The 18,533-nt window shown below is 30.9% G+C and overlaps 2 protein-coding genes and 1 long non-coding RNA gene across 3 annotated transcripts in view; 1 reads left to right on the forward strand and 2 right to left on the reverse strand.

Moving 5' to 3' along the window:
- LOC111640636 overlaps positions 1 to 10,800 on the forward strand; it is a 19,225-nt gene extending 8,425 nt beyond the window's left edge. Inside the window, exons 3-4 of the mRNA XM_023386671.1 lie at positions 3,388 to 3,477; positions 10,288 to 10,800. Of these exons, the coding sequence (XP_023242439.1) occupies positions 3,388 to 3,477; positions 10,288 to 10,799 (602 nt within the window). The 3' untranslated portion in view covers position 10,800. The remainder of the gene's footprint in view (positions 1 to 3,387; positions 3,478 to 10,287) is intronic.
- Positions 10,801 to 11,303: 503 nt separating this feature from the next.
- LOC111640621 lies at positions 11,304 to 12,316 on the reverse strand (the record flags this gene model as incomplete). The annotated part of the gene is made up of 3 exons (XM_023386658.1): positions 11,304 to 11,918; positions 11,995 to 12,165; positions 12,239 to 12,316. Coding segments are annotated over 3 exons (588 nt in total), but the record flags the coding sequence as incomplete, so codon positions are not given.
- A 67-nt stretch (positions 12,317 to 12,383) lies between these two features.
- LOC111640626 lies at positions 12,384 to 17,246 on the reverse strand. The gene is made up of 3 exons (XR_002759293.1): positions 16,084 to 17,246; positions 15,684 to 15,767; positions 12,384 to 14,275 (listed from the first exon to the last, which is right to left on the reverse strand). It is a non-coding gene; the product is annotated as an uncharacterized LOC111640626 (long non-coding RNA).
- Between the last annotated feature and the right edge of the window lie 1,287 nt (positions 17,247 to 18,533).

Here is an 18,533-nt window from a genome sequence, read left to right on the forward strand (position 1 = left end):
ATTTTTAATTTCAGATATTGCCGGATTTTCGTGGACTCTATCAGAAATGTGTGGAACCTTCAACAGCTGTCGCATTTTTGATTTTCGGAATTCTTCTTTGCCAATAAAAACACCAGTATGTTTTTAAATTTAACATAAAACATATTTTTAGTATATGATAAAATTATTAATTAGGATCTTTCAATCATTTCAAAGATTAAATAAAAACAAAATTTTGAGGCTGTGTATTATCTCACATGAGAAATGTATATATGGTTTGCATGCAGCACTAAAACCAACAATAAAAATGCCCATGGGTGATCACTTTGGCTCTGTATTAAGAGAGAAAATGACCAAAATTGGAAATTTGGTGTTCAACATGTGAAAGGTTTATAATAGTAAAATAAAAGATCTATATTTTATAAATGATTTATTTGTATATACAGTATATTTATTTAGTTTTTATTTTTATGAACAAGAAGTTAAACTGATTATAATTTGTGCTGTTGAACCGAATTTATTTTAAAAAGACTAATGATTCAAAAATAAATAAAACTAAGTACTGTACATTAAAAATTGATTATCATTTTATATAGTTTACATTGTAATTTTGATTATCATTTATCTGTATTGACCATTTTATTTGTATCATTTGTTATTTTCATTTTTTTTCATAATTTTATTATTATACTTTTTCACACAATTGTTAATACTGATAAATTTAATTTCTTATTTAAAAGCGAACATTTTTGTCTGGCTCTTCTATGTAATATTACAGAGAAAAATTTTTAATTTTATAACTTCTAGAATAATTAAGATAATTTTCATGCTGGAATTTTGGAAATGCAGATTGACACCAAATTTCTGACACCCTTGGTTCCAAAACCTTGCCAGGTTAACCATTTTGCCAAATCAACCATGGTCACATATAATAATTTTTGCCATGAATCAGGCAATAGTTGCCATATTGCATGATTCATCTCACTTTGAAATTGGAATAATAGAATTTGAGATGTGAGAGATGACTTGGAAGTACAACAAATAGCATTTACATAGCAAGCACATTTTTTCACTTCATGCGCAGCGAACATAGAAAGCATGTTCAAGTGTAGTTTGAATGTAGAAGTATTGTTCAAACTCCAGGTCAAATTTCTCTCAAATTTAGCATTCAAACTCTGGAACATTTGAAGTTAGTCATTGAATTAAATAGAATTGAACTGGATAACAATTTCAATTTGATTATTTTCTTAAATTATTTATGAGGAATTATTAATACTTTATATTTATTGTACAAATCAAATTTTAAAAATTTACATGGATATCTGGAAGATATTTTGATCATTTGTTTTTGAATCTCTCTCTCAAATTGATAGATAGCTATTAGAAAATTTATTTCTGAAAAATGCTTTCTTGTTTGTAATATTCTGAAAGATATTTGAAAACTTATTTTAAATAACTTTCAGAATATTTTCAAAATATTCTATTGTACTTACTATTTTCATGTGATGATAAAAGTACAGGTATTCTTCGTGTAACATGGTAGATACATTCTGAAAACGTGCCATGTTATGTGAATCCATGCTATATGAAAAAAAGGACTAATGCAAAACATATGGTTATATTCCAAACATCAGAAAAAGTATACTGTTCTTTAAGAGTAATATGTTTAATAAATTAACTAACAAGCATAATTAAAAGTACTGTTAACATTAATTAATTTTAGTTAAACGAGGGTGTTTTCTTTTTATAAAGTATTGTCGCCATCTCATTTTTTTTGTTGATCTTGATCAGAAGTATCAGCAATATTTTTCATATTTTTTACTTTTATCATAAAAAATTTCTTATGGATGACAAAATAAAAATATGTTATTAACCGAAAATTTGTACTAGCAGGTCACGTTTGTTCAGTCGAGTATCGAGTGACTACTTCCTAAAATTTGTGTTCGAATGCTGAATTGTTTGAGTAACGAGATACTGCCATATTTTGTACATCATTTTACAAATGATTGCTTACCTACAGTTTAAAAAAAGTTTAATAGCACTTATCTAAAAATGCTTAAACAAACTTTACTAAATATGAAGAATAATCTATAAAAACAAAACACAATGGGTCTTAAAGGCTAAAATCTGAAAGCAACAACAATGACACTCGGTTGATAGGAAAACTAAGACAAGTAGGAAAACTGATTTCATTAAAGTAAACATGATGAAAAGCACAAAATAATTAGAAAATTTTAATATTTTAAAATTAATGAGCAAGTTTGAGATAACATGCATACTTACTTGAATTAGAAAAAATATAGAATAGTGAAGTTTACNAGTTATCACATAGTATTTTTGTAGTACTATGCACTTTGCAAATAAATTTCAAACAACTGTTGCACTTAGTAGCATATTTACCATCTTTTTTTCCAGCACAAAATGACAACATACTCTTTTCAGGAGATTTCAGCTTGATCTAGCAATTTGTATAATATTATCATCTATTAGCAGTTCAAATGATTCTTTGGTAGTCATTTTGAATATTTGATGCAAGATTGAGATATCTTTGCAAAATAATTGTAAAAATAAAAAAAAAACATAAAAACACATTTCCACAAAAAACCAACATAACTGGTATCGTGGGGGCTGCGCGGCCCCCAGAAGGTACATAGCTCCATCCTTGTAAGTGCTACAGGGCTGAACATTTGGCACTCGCTAAGAGTCTCGTAAATTTTTAGAAAATTGTAAAAATATGACGCGTGGGGCCACGCGGCCCCCATGAAACCAGTTAAGGGTTAAAATAACGATATTTAAATAAATTAAACGAATGTAATTTAATTAGAATAAATGTAAAAAAGCTGATTGAAAAAGAAGGATTGCATGATAAACAGAAAGGGTGATTTAAAAAGCCATATGATAAATCGAAATCCTATGATATGTTACATGCCACTTTGGCCATGCATGCCCTAGGTTTGCCACCTCTGTTCTAGAGCATTGGTTCCCAATCTATGATCTGCACATTTCACATAAATAAAAATCAAAAATGCATTAGTCATTTATAGTCTTAGAGTGATGATATATTATGTTTGTGTATATATCTTACTGTAAATTCACTATAAATGTATTTTTTTCATATTATGTACTATGTCTAGTTAAAACTCAAGAATAACTAAATTGATGCTTATATGCTCAACATGCTAAATTATGATCCATGAAAAATTACAGTTCTAAGGTCCTAATACTTGATTAAGCTTTCATAACACTAACTCTGAAATCTATATAGTTTATTTTTTATTTACTCATTAATATCTTAAAATGTATTACTACTATTATTTTTTGACTCATGTAAGTTAAATAAAAATATATTAATTAAATAGAATAAATTCATTTAAACTAATTAGATATTTGTTTTCTGTTTTTTAACAGCTGGAATAGGTTATATCTTGGCTTGGACAATGGGTGGTATTTTTGTATTCATTTTAATTGCTGTCAGTTCATTTTTTATATATAAAAGAAGTAAGTTAAATTTTAGAATTATTTAATATAATTTTTATTTTAATACATAAATTCTTATCATTTTTTAAAATTATTTATTAGTTCTTAATGTATTGTTGCTACATTTTTTTTAGTTCTTAATATATTTATTGCTATATTGCATGATGATAAATGATATCTAATCAACACATATATTGTCAGAAGATAACAATATCAAACCAATGTGATAATATTGTAGCTATTGCCAAGAAATCAATCTTGCTAGAGATTGTTTATCATCTCTGCATAATTTTAAAAAGTTCTGTACTATTCAACCTCACTTTAACCATACACATGCTCAGTAGTATGGTAAAATTGAGGTTGAATAGTCTCAATTTAATAGTTCTTATTTAAATTTTATCACACCCAAAAATTATAGTCACAATACTTCAGTGTTGTTAGAATTATTCAATTTTCGAACTACCCCAGTTTTATGACATTTGAGCCCACTTATCAAGTTTAGATTTGTTCTAAGAGAACTGTTTATTTGTAAAACATCATGGTATTATTGTAGATGATTTCTAAATCCTTACTGTGTTTGCATAAGTTGTCTGTGTTTGCATAAGTTACTGTGTTTGCATTTTGAACGATGCTCCTCATCGTTCAAAATGCATTTTTGGCCAAAATGTAGACAATGAAATACTTCTAATACAGTTAATTGTCCTCCTTGTGTGATTAGATCCAGAGAAAGTATTGCAAAATTTATGCACAGATACTTACCTTATTATTATACTAAAAAAGTATTAATTCATCATTCAATCCAGTTCAAATTTTATAAGGTACTGTATTTTATAATTTATTTATCTATAGGCTTAGTTCTCCTTAGCCTTTTGAAGTATTGCATATCTTCAAGATTTTATAAATACCTTTCTTCTGTATATATATCAATAACACTTGATCTGAGATTATGTCTACAGTCATTTCAATAAGAAAATGCCAAAACAAAGAACGTGAGTACAGAACCACTTGAGATACATCTAATGCCACGTGACATTGTAACTTCACTTTAGATTTGATATTATATGGAAGAAACTGTCTGATCTTATTGCAAGCTGATTATGAATAAATCTTCTTGCAATAAGATGTCAAACTATGTTATGTTGACAAAAGTATCTAGACACCACATATTGGTGCAAACAGTAGTTTCCACACTGTTGTTAATATGAAGTCTGACCTCTCTTTGCCACTATAACAATCATTATCCTTTGGGGTGGCTTTCTTCCAGGTGTTGTTACACTGCTATTGGAATTTTCTTCCATTCTTCCTGTAGCATGGTGAACAGTTTGCAAGCAGTAGTTGGCTGATTCGGTCTGACATGCAACAGTTATTTGAATTCATTCTAAAGATGCTCAACTGGATTGATGTTTGTTTGGCTAGCTAGTTAAGACAAAACTTGTTCTATATCTATTCATCAACAGTTCTCTTAAACTTTCAACCTCAGTTTCTCATCAGTTACAAAAGTGAAGATAAAACTAACTTTTAAGTGATTCTCATCCAGAAATTTGTGTGTGTATTTGTGGCATAGATATAAATTACAAAATTTATTTTCAAAAACCTCCAGGAACTTAGAGGTTGGACAAAATAATGTGAACACCAGTGACATCAAGCCAAATGTTCATTAATGTGAGGTTGGGCCACTTTTTGCTTTAAGCAAAACATTTATTCAACATGATAAATAAAGATTATGGATAATGTCTAAAGTAATATGTTCCCATTCTTTATGAAGAATAAACTAAAGTTCCAAAAAGCATCTGTGGAGGAGAAAAATCTGCTTCCACACCTTGGCCTACAAGATTTCTCACAATGGTTCAATGATGATGAGATCTGTGATTGTGGAGGCCAAGAAAGTTATCAAACTTCATCCTTATGTTCATCAAGCCACAACTAGACACATTTGGCAATGTGGATTGGCATTTTGTCTTGAAACACTGCAGCTCAAGTTGGAAACAAAACTTGCTCCATGGAATAGAGTTTGAATACTGAAAAGTTCAACATAATGTTGTACTGTGATTTTTCCTTTGAGTGTCACAATAGATCTCAATCAATGTCAAGATATTGCTGCCCATATCATTACAGAGCTGCAAGTGTTCACATTATTTTGTTAAACTGCTGCAATTATATACCATAATCAGCTTATACTTTGAACTTATAAACAATTTGATAATAAGAATTGATCAAGAATTAAGAGATTTTTGAAAGTGTTCAAGAAATATTTAGTTTTCCCCTCTCTTGGCATCTGTCAATAGTGTCAGTCTGATATAATTCATATGAACTTTAGTCATAGTCTATTATAATTTGTTTTGTTTTTCATGAAGGAAATACTGTATTCTGAAGTAAATAGGCTATTGGTTATATGCAGTAGTTTGTTCAATCAGTATGTTGCCGAATAACAACCACCTTAATTTTTGATATACCAGTGCAGTTTGAATTTGTATAGAAATTTCTTCAATATTTAATATGATAATGATGTACTATAGTCTGAATCTTAGTGCAAAAGTGTTTGTCTGATGTATCAACAAGCTTTATTATAAAAGAATATAACTGTATAGACCTAAGCAGAACAATATTATTCCTATATTTTCTTAGTGATTGAAAATGTATAAAAGATGGTTAATTTAAGAGTTGGTTAAATATCAACTAGGAAATATTTCATCATGTATTTTTATGATGATTTAATTGTAATTAATAAATAATGATTTATAGCAAGTATTTTAAAATTTAATGAATTAGTTAATTAATTAAGTCATTAAATTTTAAAGATAAAAAAATGAACTGTTTGTTTACAAAATAATATAGTGAAAAATTACCAATAGGTTGATTATATTAACAACAGTGAATTCATGTTAATTCAAATTATAAGTGTCTGACAAATTAATAAAAATTTAGGAGGCAATACAAATTTTTACAAGTAAGAAGTATTAAAACGTATTGAAATTGTAAAATGTTATTTAGAATTGTGGGACAATGACTTAAAACTGCAGGAAGATTTCATTTCAGATTAAAAAGGGGAAGATATAGCAAGGTCGACTAGGTCATTTGATCAATCTGTCTTTCTTATTTATGTAACAAGCATCATTTATAATGCATAATGCAGTTTATTTTTATTTGAAAGATTCTGAGATTAACTGGAACATTTTGAATGATTGCAGGTAGTGTAATGTTAATGTCAGCAGAGAATGATACTAGAAGGTATTCAATTCAAATTAATCAAAAATTAGAATTATTTGCCTTCCAATTAATAAAATTCTACCTTATCACAAAAACTATTTTTTTGCATCATTGAAAAATATATATGCATTTATAATTTGTGTTTTGCTTTTTTCACTTATTAATCCATTTATTGATTATTCATATTCTTTAATATTTTGTTTTCTGATATCAGGAAAATTTATCACAATGTACTGCTTAATTGGATTATTTTTGATAAGTTATAAAGGTTGATACATGAAATTGTTAAAAGTTTGTACTAATTTTTTATTTGAATATTTCTTCCAAAGCCTTGATATTAAAGGTTGGTAGTCCTAACCTCACTCTGAGCATAGTGAGGTTTAGAAAGATAGAAGGACTATAAATATATCTAGGACTACTATGCTCAGGCTGATTCTAATAATCTGTGTTGATTGAGTGACCATATGCTGTCCATGTAACACATTGTTACAGAAACAAGATTGAGACAATTAGTTGAATTATATTTGATGACAAATCTCACTTTTCTAGTTTATTGTACTATGCTTTTATTTTTTACATTATCATCAAAACTGTAGCATAAATGCTTTTAGTATATTAAAACGAGCTATATCTAGTTTATTCCCTTACTGCAATAAGAGTAGAAAGGAGGTAGACGAATACAATTTTGCATAATTTAGGAGGTCAACACTATAGTTATAAATGCTTATGTGGAAGAGGAGGGAACAAAAATGACGAAATTATGTTTACGTATGTTTATATTATATGTTTATATTATATGTTTAAATTATGTTTATGTTTACTTTAATGTCTGGGAGTTAGGCAGAAACAGATTAATCTTAAATGTTGTCATTGAATAAGAGATAATAGTATAGTAGGGTTCTCGTTTTATAGTAGGCTGAGATTAGTTTCCTGGAGATACAGGAGTATAAGGATTAAGTACATATGAAAGATGAATTATAATGTGTTTCATTTGAATGTGTTCCAGATATATAAAAGTTAATGCTCGATTCTTATATAATATTTTATTATCATCATATTTAGTCTGTGCTTAAACGAAAAAGATTATAAACCAAGTTGTGCATCTAAAATTTATAGCAGTTTTCCTTGTAGTTTTCATTACTTTTTAAAATTTTATCTTCATGATTCATTATTGTTACAGTAAAAGGAGTCGTATTTGAATCCCTCACGAGATCACTCGTTCCATTTTTCTATTAACTTCCATCGTGTCCTGCTCCATCTTCCGCTCTTAGGACTACTTAAAATTCCACTTTTATTCCTTTGTTTTCAAATATAAATGAAAATAAGGCGCAATATTAATGCGTACAATGGACTTGTGATGTAATGCAGTTGATTATAAGTTACAGCAACCAAAGAGTTTTAAAATAAAATTGACGTTAAATAATAATTCACTGCAGTTGATAAAGTTTGCGCACGACATATAACGGACGTTTTTATAACGTAAAATAACTTATAAATAACGTACCAGTATAAGCATAAGAAAAGTTTTACGTTAGAAGTTTATATTATAAAATTACGGAACCAATCATATTATGATCCTTTATTGACGTCAATGATCATCGTCGTTACGCAGGCCATAGCCTCCAGAAGTACTTTCGGGGACTATGCGCACGCCCACATAAAAACACACTTTGTGTTTGTCGGCCATACTGTTTTTTGCTTCGCTACGTGTGTTTGGATTTTCTTAGAAATTTGGGAAAAATGAAGATAGTAGAAAATCCTTAGTTCGTGGATATTAAAGTCGGTATACAATAATTTAGAAATGATTGCTTGGAAATTGTATAGATGGATTGGATAGGATTATTTGTATACTGCAACGTGACACGTGGGCGATCGACCGAGGGGAGATGCCTCCTGAGAGGACTTTGTAAGGGAAAGTAGCCTCTAAGTTTTAAAAATGTGAAGAAAACCCGGAAAGCTCCACGAGTTTTCTTCACGTATGAAATGAGTTCCATTCTAGTCCGTAGTGATCGCATGTCAATCGATTTATCTGGGGATTCGATACATTGAGATCTTTTAATGGGATTAAATTTAGAAATGTCGTAATACTTGATATGTTGCTAAGTTTCAGTAAAGTAAAAAAACTCCAACCAGTTGCTTAACTTTCCCGGCAACATTTAAAACTATATGTGGCGCCATCTGTTACGATATTTTATTAAAAACTTTTTATATTTTTAATTATTATAAAATGGGGTAGGGATGGGTTTTATAAAAAGTTGTAAATGTAACGAGTAAAATCGTTATGAAGTCCGACCCTACTCGAGATAGGACACATGACCCGCTTTATCTTCCTATCCCGTCGACCTTTTAACCACCAAAATTAATAGCATCAACCTCCTAATACACAAACCTCCCTGCAAAATTTCAGAAAAAAGCACAAGACTTATTAAGCTTCAAACAGAGTGAACAAAATCGTGTCCCCACACACTAACGTCCAATAACTCCCCCGGATTTTTCTCATTTTTCGACGTTTCAAGGTCCCCGAGGCCAAAAATGTAAAAGTCTTGGGAGAGGGGTTCATTTTTGAACGATTGCTTTACTTTCCCTCTATTAAGTATAAGAGCCGGGAAAGGAAAAATAAATTGGATTTTATGTTTAACAAAAGCAAATTTTTTTTTTCAATTCTTATTTGGTTTTTTATTGGACTGCAATTTGAAAAAACTAGAACTATAAATTTCCACTGTCGTCCTTCCCTCCGTCTGTCTTTCCTTAATCTCGCGGAGTTAGACGAAAGACGAGACCAGATATGGAAAGCTTATGGGTAGGTGGCCCCGATTAGCTATATACGAACTTCCGGTGCAAACCAGAAGTCGCGTTATTTCAATTCAAACTTCCCCAAAAGGCGTTAGATGACGATAGATGACCGGCACGACTGTATTGCTAACAGGAAAAGTATGATGTACAGGGGCAAGCCATTACTAATTTGAGGTGGAGAGCATATATTTTAATTTATTAAGAAACGAACAATTATTTATTGTGACGACGTCACAATAAATAATTGCTCGTTTCTTACATATGTATATATAATTTATTCTTATTTTACATGAGCATAGAAAAATGATTGGCGAATTAAATGTAATTTTGGAAAGGGATCTACTAGCAGAGAAGGTTGTAAAGATTGGCAGATGATCTCGAGTTTTCTTCACGTACAGCCCTTTGGTCCTGTTCAAAGGGCCGCACGCGAGAAAACCTGGAAAACAAGTGGAGGTTTCCGGGTTATTTTTCACACGTATTACATCTGAATAGGGCCAATTTCACGTAGAAAGTCAAGTCCTCCCAATTTATATTTGATGCAATTATTTTCCGGATAGATCGCCTACATGTTGCATTACCCAATCCAATTCTGTTTTGAAATCGTCCTTAACCAATTGGTGAAAAGTTAGCGATAAAGAAATTAACCTTTTATCGACAAAACTTATCATTGGAACGACGACCTTAATATTTTTTTAACCTATACTGTATTTCATTTTGATAATTGACAGAAGTCGTCTTAATATAATTATTAATTTTGAAAATGATAATAGATGACTTGAATAAACGTTTGTATGAAATGATATATATTTATAAATTTTTATATTATTTTAGAAATAAAATTTTCAAGAAAGACCATTCTTTTAATCTATTGTCGGAAGTCGAAAGCCCATACGAAAGTAGTCGCTCTACTCTCACGGTACTTAGAGCAGTGTTTCAATATCAACGTTTTGGTGTATATAGATCAATTAGACCACCCCACTTCGTGGATCTACGAAAATTTGGGCGATGTCGATTGCATCGTTATCGTTTTTTCGAACGGTATGGTCGAAAGTACTTCGCCAGCCGGACTCGAATTATATTTTCGTAACGATCTAACCGCAGTCCTTGACGAACGGGGACGTAAGAAATTTGTTAAAGTTTACTTCGACCATTTTAATACCGGATTGATCCCCAGAAATTTGAAACAGAGGGTATACGGACCGGAATATCATTTAATGAAAGATTTCGGGCGATTTATGTGCTATTTGTGCGACGTTCATCCTTGTTTCCGTACCGCTTTCTCTTTCCCCGAATCACCAGAGAAAGAAAGTTTACTAGAAGCAATCGATGCTGCTAGAGATTAAAGTAACTAGCACAAAGTAGAATTTAATTAAAGATTCTGATGCTAGCGGGGACGTGGAGAGAGGGGAGCCGAAGAGAAATAAGCCCTCTTAGTGATTCCAAACGCTATAAAATTAACGTTATTTTTACCGACAGAAAATAAAATTCTTAACATTACAATTTATTAATAAAGAAACATTCTACACGTTTCATCTGTTTATAAAACAAAGGATAAAGGGGCCCCATATAAAAACTCTCGACGAACTCCGCTAGTATCAATTATTTTTACAAAAAAAAAATGGAAATTAAGTGTTTTTATATTTAATCCTGTTAAGATTTGTGGTTAAATTTTATAAATATTTTTGTAATATATTTATTTTATAAATAAAATTAAATTTGAAAATAACTTGTATTAAATTATTGATCTGTAATCCTAACGTTTATATTAAGTAATATATGAGAAAATTTCTATAAATCAATATTTTTTGTTGAATAAATGTAAGTTTGCCTGTGCGTTTAAATAGCAATTTAATGCTTAAGAGTATACAGCATATATTAAATTTTATTATTGTTATTTTCCAAAAAAACTAGCATTCATTATGAGAAAAATGGGACATATTAAGACTATAAATAAAAAGAGGAAAATTTCTACTGGGTTAATTATTTAAAAGAGAGATTCTTCATTTCCTTTTGAGAAAGAAAATTATCTGTTATAAGTTATTAAATTCACTTAAAATATAAAATTAAAAGGATAATAATTGTAAAATTTGTTAGGATGTTAAATGTACAGTACAACTCGCATCTTATCGACATGGGCAATAACAATTTTTGGATTTCTGTTTAGGATCCTCTCTCTTTCTCGTAATTCCCGGTTTGTTAGTGCTTCTGTTTATCGGTGTTCGAGGTTTGGGAGGAACCACTTTTTTCGGTTCTGGTATAGGTTTGGTTAAGATCTTCCTAGGCGCAGGAGGAAGAACGGGTAAAGGTGGACGACGATACTTATTTTGCTCGTAAAACTTCGGAGCTTGAGAACAATTAAAATGAAACCACCAGTCGCATACGAAATATCTTTGGTGAAACACTGTTCCGTTGACGCACAGGAAACTGGCATTTCTTCCATCCGGAAAGCAAACGTGAAATGCCTGAATGAATGCAAAAAATGCGCCAGATCATCGACGATAATCTTTAAAATACAAAGAAAAAAAACTGAAAAATTACCTGGCATCCGGTTTCCGGGTCTCCGAAATATCCCGCAAATTCATAACGTAAACATTTAAAATTGGTTTTGGGCACAGTATGATATGTGGGATAGTCTATACCCGCTCTTCCGGGGATATTATCGTCAAGATCTATAAGATTTGTATCCAGATCGTTCCTAATTGAAGGCCTCTAGTATTTAAAAAAAGGAAGTATTCGTCAGTTCTGTTAACTTGTGAATAACTTAATTATAAAAATCGATTACCTGAGAATGTATCCTAGTTTGAAAAACACCTACGGACAAACGAATAAAATAATCAGATTTAAATTGCAATACTTCAAAATATTTAAAATTTTCTTTCAGATTAATCTGTGGAATTTAATCTTGCCATAGATTACAAAATATGTCTATAAATATTTGTTATTATTTCTATAACTGAGCATAATTGAGTTACCTTCAGTACGGAAAATTTTAGAAACACGTGAATAATTTAAAAAATAAAAGATGGAACTATATTAGAGCCATATTTGCACGCAAGCTAAACAAGGACCTCGAGTTATGAGTCTATGGTAGAGCTCAGGACTTCACATTCTTTACAAGATGGAAGGGAAGGGCCTATTGTATGTTATGGTTTAGAGCCACAGCCCCGGTATCCATTAATATTTTTTAGCCGTTATTCGTGTAGGATTTAGCTAGTTATAACTATTGTTACCTTCCATTGTTACTCGAATTAGAAAACTTAACACAGATACATCAATAGCAGAGAGTTTTTCTTTCCTTACAAAAATCCCAGTTTATGGCGATGGGGGAAAAGATAATCAAAATCATTTAAACGGAGAGAAGTAAAATTTACTTACATAAAAGAGCGAAAATCAGCTCGATTGATAACATTACAATACAAAGAATATTCGTTGAAGTAGAAAAAAATCCAACAATAAGTGGCACATATATAATATATCAGAATGGCAGGTGTTGAAAGTTTCCGTTACTTTCCACAACTATTACAACCTTCAAACATTTGTAGAGATTCACCCGAGAGGTCAAGTCGCCCGAGGATTTGGATTTTAGAAGATGACGACACGAAAAGAACTCTCGAGTCGAGTTGTCCAATTCTTCCCTGACCCACATCGTCAACAAGGGTGCAAAGGGTAAACAGATTCGTGATAGTTGCTCGGGAGGAAATTATTTGGCACTTCCTCAATTCTGTGAATTTCTTTATGATAATGGCATCTTTAAAATAAATTATCACCATATTGTATTTGGTATACACAGAAAAACAACCAGTGAAGAATGTCGTAAAGTATACGAACTTAATTTTTATAATTTAAACGTTGGCATGTGTCTAGAGGTACTCCTCTTGATGCTTTGACGAAGAGGAAAATATGAGTTTCCGACATTAAGGAATATGATAATTATACTTAATATGGCATTTTTTAGTGACAGGTGAAAAGGATGAAGCTTATAGCTTACTAAAAAAAAGGGTTATCGAACCTTTGATCCTGCAACCTGTGCTAGAAAAGAAACAGGAACTTTCTCGTCTATCGAAATTTCACATTAAATATCCAGCAGACAATAAAGATACATTGTTCCGTATAAAGAAAAGCTGGGCAAGTTATTATCTTTGCTAGTATGCCAACGGCAAGGCCCATCCACCAAGTAAATACACATTAAAAATGCGAGGTCCTGAGCTGCAGCTTAGGGCTTCCGTTTGCTTCTATATCAAAAACATAACGCAATTATTATAATTAATAATGGATGTTTATAGGGGCGAGATCGACGAGATTTGTGTAAGGGAGAAACTAATTTATTTGGTAGAATGAATTCTTCATTTAAAGGGTTAACGAGATGGACAAATTGTAGGCTATAAACTAACAAGAATCAAAAGAACGAGTCTCTCCAGTTTGTTTAGCATAAATGAAGGCTAAACTTTACATAGTATTATTAATTTCTTTATTGAAAAAATATATTAAATTATCATTAAACTTTTATAATTTTTTCCCTCGAAACTATGATTGGAATGTCGTTTAATTTTACTAATTAAAATAACGATAAAAAGGATTAATAAAAGGCATTTATTTAATAAAAATTTCTATCGTTTCACAGCGTTACGATGACAAAGTTTGTATTTTAATTACAGATTTTAGAATGTGATATATAATTTTCGTTTATATTTTGAATTTATGTGCGTTGTTTTATGTTTTCTTGCCTTCTGAAATGGAAGAATAGACGACATGGGCGTTGTCACTTCCCTCGAAGCGGGTATCTGTCTGTACGGACGAGAATCCTCGAAATCTTCCACATCTATACTTAAAAAAAAGTAACCATTAATGTACAAGATAATAAATTGTTCAACTTAGTATAACAATATTTCTGATTTAAAAAATTTTTTGTCTCCATCCTGTGAACACTAAGAGGGCATTTGTAATCATTCTGGGCCCGGTCGAACCCACGACGTATGGGTTCGACCGGGCCCAGGATGATTAGAAATGGAGCCAGGGGGGTCGTGGTTCGACATATCTGAGAATTGCCGCCCGTGAAAATTCCTGAATATTGCTCGCCCGGATTCCTGATTTTAATTCTGTAGGTGCCCACCAGTGGACGAGTGGATAAAAACGGCTGAAAACATAGTTAATCACGGGTTCGTGTCTCACCAGTGTGTTGGCACATAAAGTTTTCTAGGTTTCCTTCACGTGCGGCTAAATTTACATCGAAAGTCTTTCCTTGACAGATCATTCATGTGTTGTGCATTGTGGTGTCTTATCAAACCAAACCAATTCTTTACCTGTTTGGAATAAGTATTCTCCAGAAAAATATCGAATTTAATACAGGACTACTACAAATTACACGACTTCATATTGATTTTAACATTTAGTCTACTTTGCATATGTAAAATCGATGGGTATTCAATTTCGATTTACTGGTAATTTCTATTAATTTAATTCATGTTTTAACGAAACTATCAGTAATTTATTGGAATAAATTAACTAAATTTATAACATAAGGTTTAATCAGTTTAAAAACATTAAAATTTATTAAATTCGAATTTTATAAACTTATTTAATATGTGTCATAATTAACAATTTTTCCCCATTAGAGTCATTTTACATAAACAGGTTTCCTTTGTGCACGCGTTTAGAATAATAAACACGTTTAAAATTAATGAGTAAGCTTTTAAGGTAATAAATATTTGCTTAATTTCTTCGATTAAAATTTTACTCTTTAGTGTAAAGACTTGCACACGAAGTGCAAAAAAAATATTTTAATTTAAATAAACTTGACACGAAACGTTTCTGTAACGTTAATGAAGTTATTTTTTAAATAAAAGTATGGGTCAAATTTTAATCGCAAAGCTCGTTTGACCCAGTAAGCTTAGAGCAAAAAAAGGAAAAAAAGAAAAAAAAAACGTTGCGATCGATCTATCAAACTCGATCGAGACTTCGATCGCCATTTTTTTTAAATTACGGCTGAGTTTGAATTTAATTCTATTTTGGAAATAATCGTGCCCTCACCGATTATTACGTTAGCAAGATAATGCCAAAAATTAATCCATATGTTTGAGCATATTTTAGTCGTTCGAACGCATTAAAATACTGCACGGACGATCGATCAACATTAACAATTGATCTGATTCTCCGATACTATTTTTATCCTCATTAAAAAAAAAAACCCATAATTTAACGGTCTCGAAAATTATACAAAGATCACTGACCTGTAAGAATGTCCACCAACGGTGAATGCCCTTTTAGAGAGATGTCCGTCATGTCTTCGTAGTGTGACGTCTTAATTGAGTATTCTTAAAAATGGTGGGGGAAAAAAATCGAATTAATTGATATCAACTACAGGCAAAGTTTTTGAGGACAAAAGACAATATGTTTTTAAAACTAGTTTTTTTATTTGTCTTTCGATCGTTTCAAGGTTTTGACCTAATTTCAGATACTAAAAGGGTACCATTGCCATGGGTTAAACGTTCAAACATACGAATTTTACGTTATAAATAGGTCTTTACACGTGGCATCTGAAAGAATCGTCTTATTTTACATATTTGTAAGAATTATCTAGAAAAAAATCTCAACTAGTAACGATCGAGTTTCATAAAATATTCTACTCACCCGTCAAAATCCCGCAGAAGATTGCCAAAAAGAAGATCCATCCGATCATAATCGATTATCGACCGTTCGAGTCGTTTAATGTTGAAAAATGTCTATCCATCGCGTATAATCCAAGGTGAACTCCCTTCACGTTAACCGGGGCATTACTTTTCGCACGTGAGGACCTCGTTTGACCGATTCGGACACGCCTTCATCACTATTGTTTCCTATCCCCGATTACTTCCTTTACGTCGGCCATTGTCATTCGCCGCGTAAAACGATATTCAATTTTTCTTTTTATTTTTTTAAATATAAGATTTTCACTCGCGTGTTAAAGTGTCTAAACCAGTTTCCATTTGTTATAAAGTGGAAATTATTAATTATATATTATATAAATCGTGTTTTCTTTCTGCCTTTTGATCCATTTTTCACCGCGTAACAAGCCAATATCTATTAATGTCGATGAGTTATCCGTTCAAAAATATGAGGAACCAACTGGTATTTTAATATTTAAAAAAAATACCAAAATCTCGAACTAGAAAGTGGGTTACGTATACAGTACTTGTTACGTTTATCTCGATTATGTTACGTCGATTTTTTCTATAATATAAAATTTCTTTAGAAATCTCACTTAAAGTATTGATTTAACAGACTTTGATTATTAAATTAAAAGTTATCAACCATGCGATTAATGAATTTCACGAGTAAATCAACGAGTTAAGCGTTTAATACGGCGTAAACAATATACACGTCACGCCATATTTGCCGTTCGTATCGAACAATACTTGTACATTAATCAAATCAATTCCTTGGAGGCTCGAATGGATCGGGTTTCACGTTAAGATTTCTTTCCTTTTTTTTCTTTTAATCCTTTATCTATGCCTAAAATCTTAATTGTTTCGTTTTGATTCGTTCCCTTTCCGTTTTATTTTAGTGTCATTATGAACTTCCTTAATCGCAGATAATGCAGCTATTATGTGTCGGCCGTTCTCATTATGTTAAATTGTAAAAAGGGAGACTTCACTACAAATACAATTAGTATAATTGTGATGACAAAATGTCATCTTTATATTATGAAGAATTGGAACAACAGGAAGAGTTTTCATTATGTTATACAACAGAAAGGAAGAGTAAAAACCAGATTGGATCGTCGTATATAACAAAGCACAATTCTGTTTGACGTTTGTTGGGGGCATGAATTGTCATTATTTTTTTTTTCTATTCCTGAAAACATTTTGATGTAATTATCTTCGTATAAAACTTCATTTTAAAGATCTTGCAGTTCATTTCTACTACTTATTCTTTAATAAGCAAGATGTAATATTAATAAATTGATTTAATTATTAATCAAGCATTTCGTTATCCTGTGTTTACTTTGATTATTACAAACTGTTGATAACACCATTGAACACTGGTTAGTCGTGGGTTCGCTCCCGACCGACGGGTAGGCAGGCCAGGTAGAGTTTTCTAGGTTTTCTTCACGCAGTGGCTAATTTTCCATTGAAAGAAAGTGCTCAATAAAAACAACCGTAAAATACAATTCTAATATACTTTTATAAATAAAGCAAAACATATTTAACATGGATTATAGTAAAATAAAATATAGGAGTAGTACAAACATTAACATACACAATAGCTTAATTGAATTAAAAAAGAAATTCCTTTTAGATGGATATCCGAACAGACTAATAAAAGCCTGGGAAAAGAAAATAAACAACAAAATGATTCCTGTAGAAGATTCAGAACACTTAAAAGTAAAATTTCCCATACATTAAAGGACTGTATGAAGAAATTAATAGAGAAACGAGAAAAATTAATGTTAAACTCGCACCGAAATATGAAAAACTATTATCTAGACTTAAAACTCGAAAATCAATACAAAAAGGAAAACAACCACCAGAAGAAACAAAAAACATTGTATATCAAATCCCGTCTACCTGCAGTTCTACCAGATTTTACATTAGAGAAACAAAACGAAGAATAAAGGTAAGATTAAAAGAACACGTTGCAGATTTAAATTAATTAAAATATCGTAGAATCAACTCTGTTTTCCATGAACATTGTACTGTACTGTACAACAAATGATTGTAATATTGATCAGAATAATATAAAAATTTTACACAGGGAAAAGGAAACATATAATAGAAAATTCAAAGAGAGCATGCAAATCCTTAAAAACAAAAATTGCATAAATAAAAATTTGGGTATAAAAATAAATGAAAACTGGTTGAGAGTATTATAAATAAAATTTCAAAAAACTGAAAGTATTTTAATTAAACTTGAGGATGGAAATAAATTAAAATTAATTTAAAATGAGAAAAGTTACTGGCTAATTATTCAGTTATTGGTTCACCATCAAACTACGAGAGAATATGCTAATTAACACAGTACGAAACATCAAAAGCAAAGGGGTGATATAAGGAGACATATGAGAAGATGGGACTACATCTACTTGAGCTAAAAGGTTTTTA

This window comes from Centruroides sculpturatus, unplaced genomic scaffold (assembly GCF_000671375.1).
Source record: "Centruroides sculpturatus isolate CEXI.00-Female unplaced genomic scaffold, Cexi_2.0 scaffold1160, whole genome shotgun sequence".
NCBI classification, from domain to species: Eukaryota; Metazoa; Arthropoda; class Arachnida; order Scorpiones; family Buthidae; genus Centruroides; species Centruroides sculpturatus.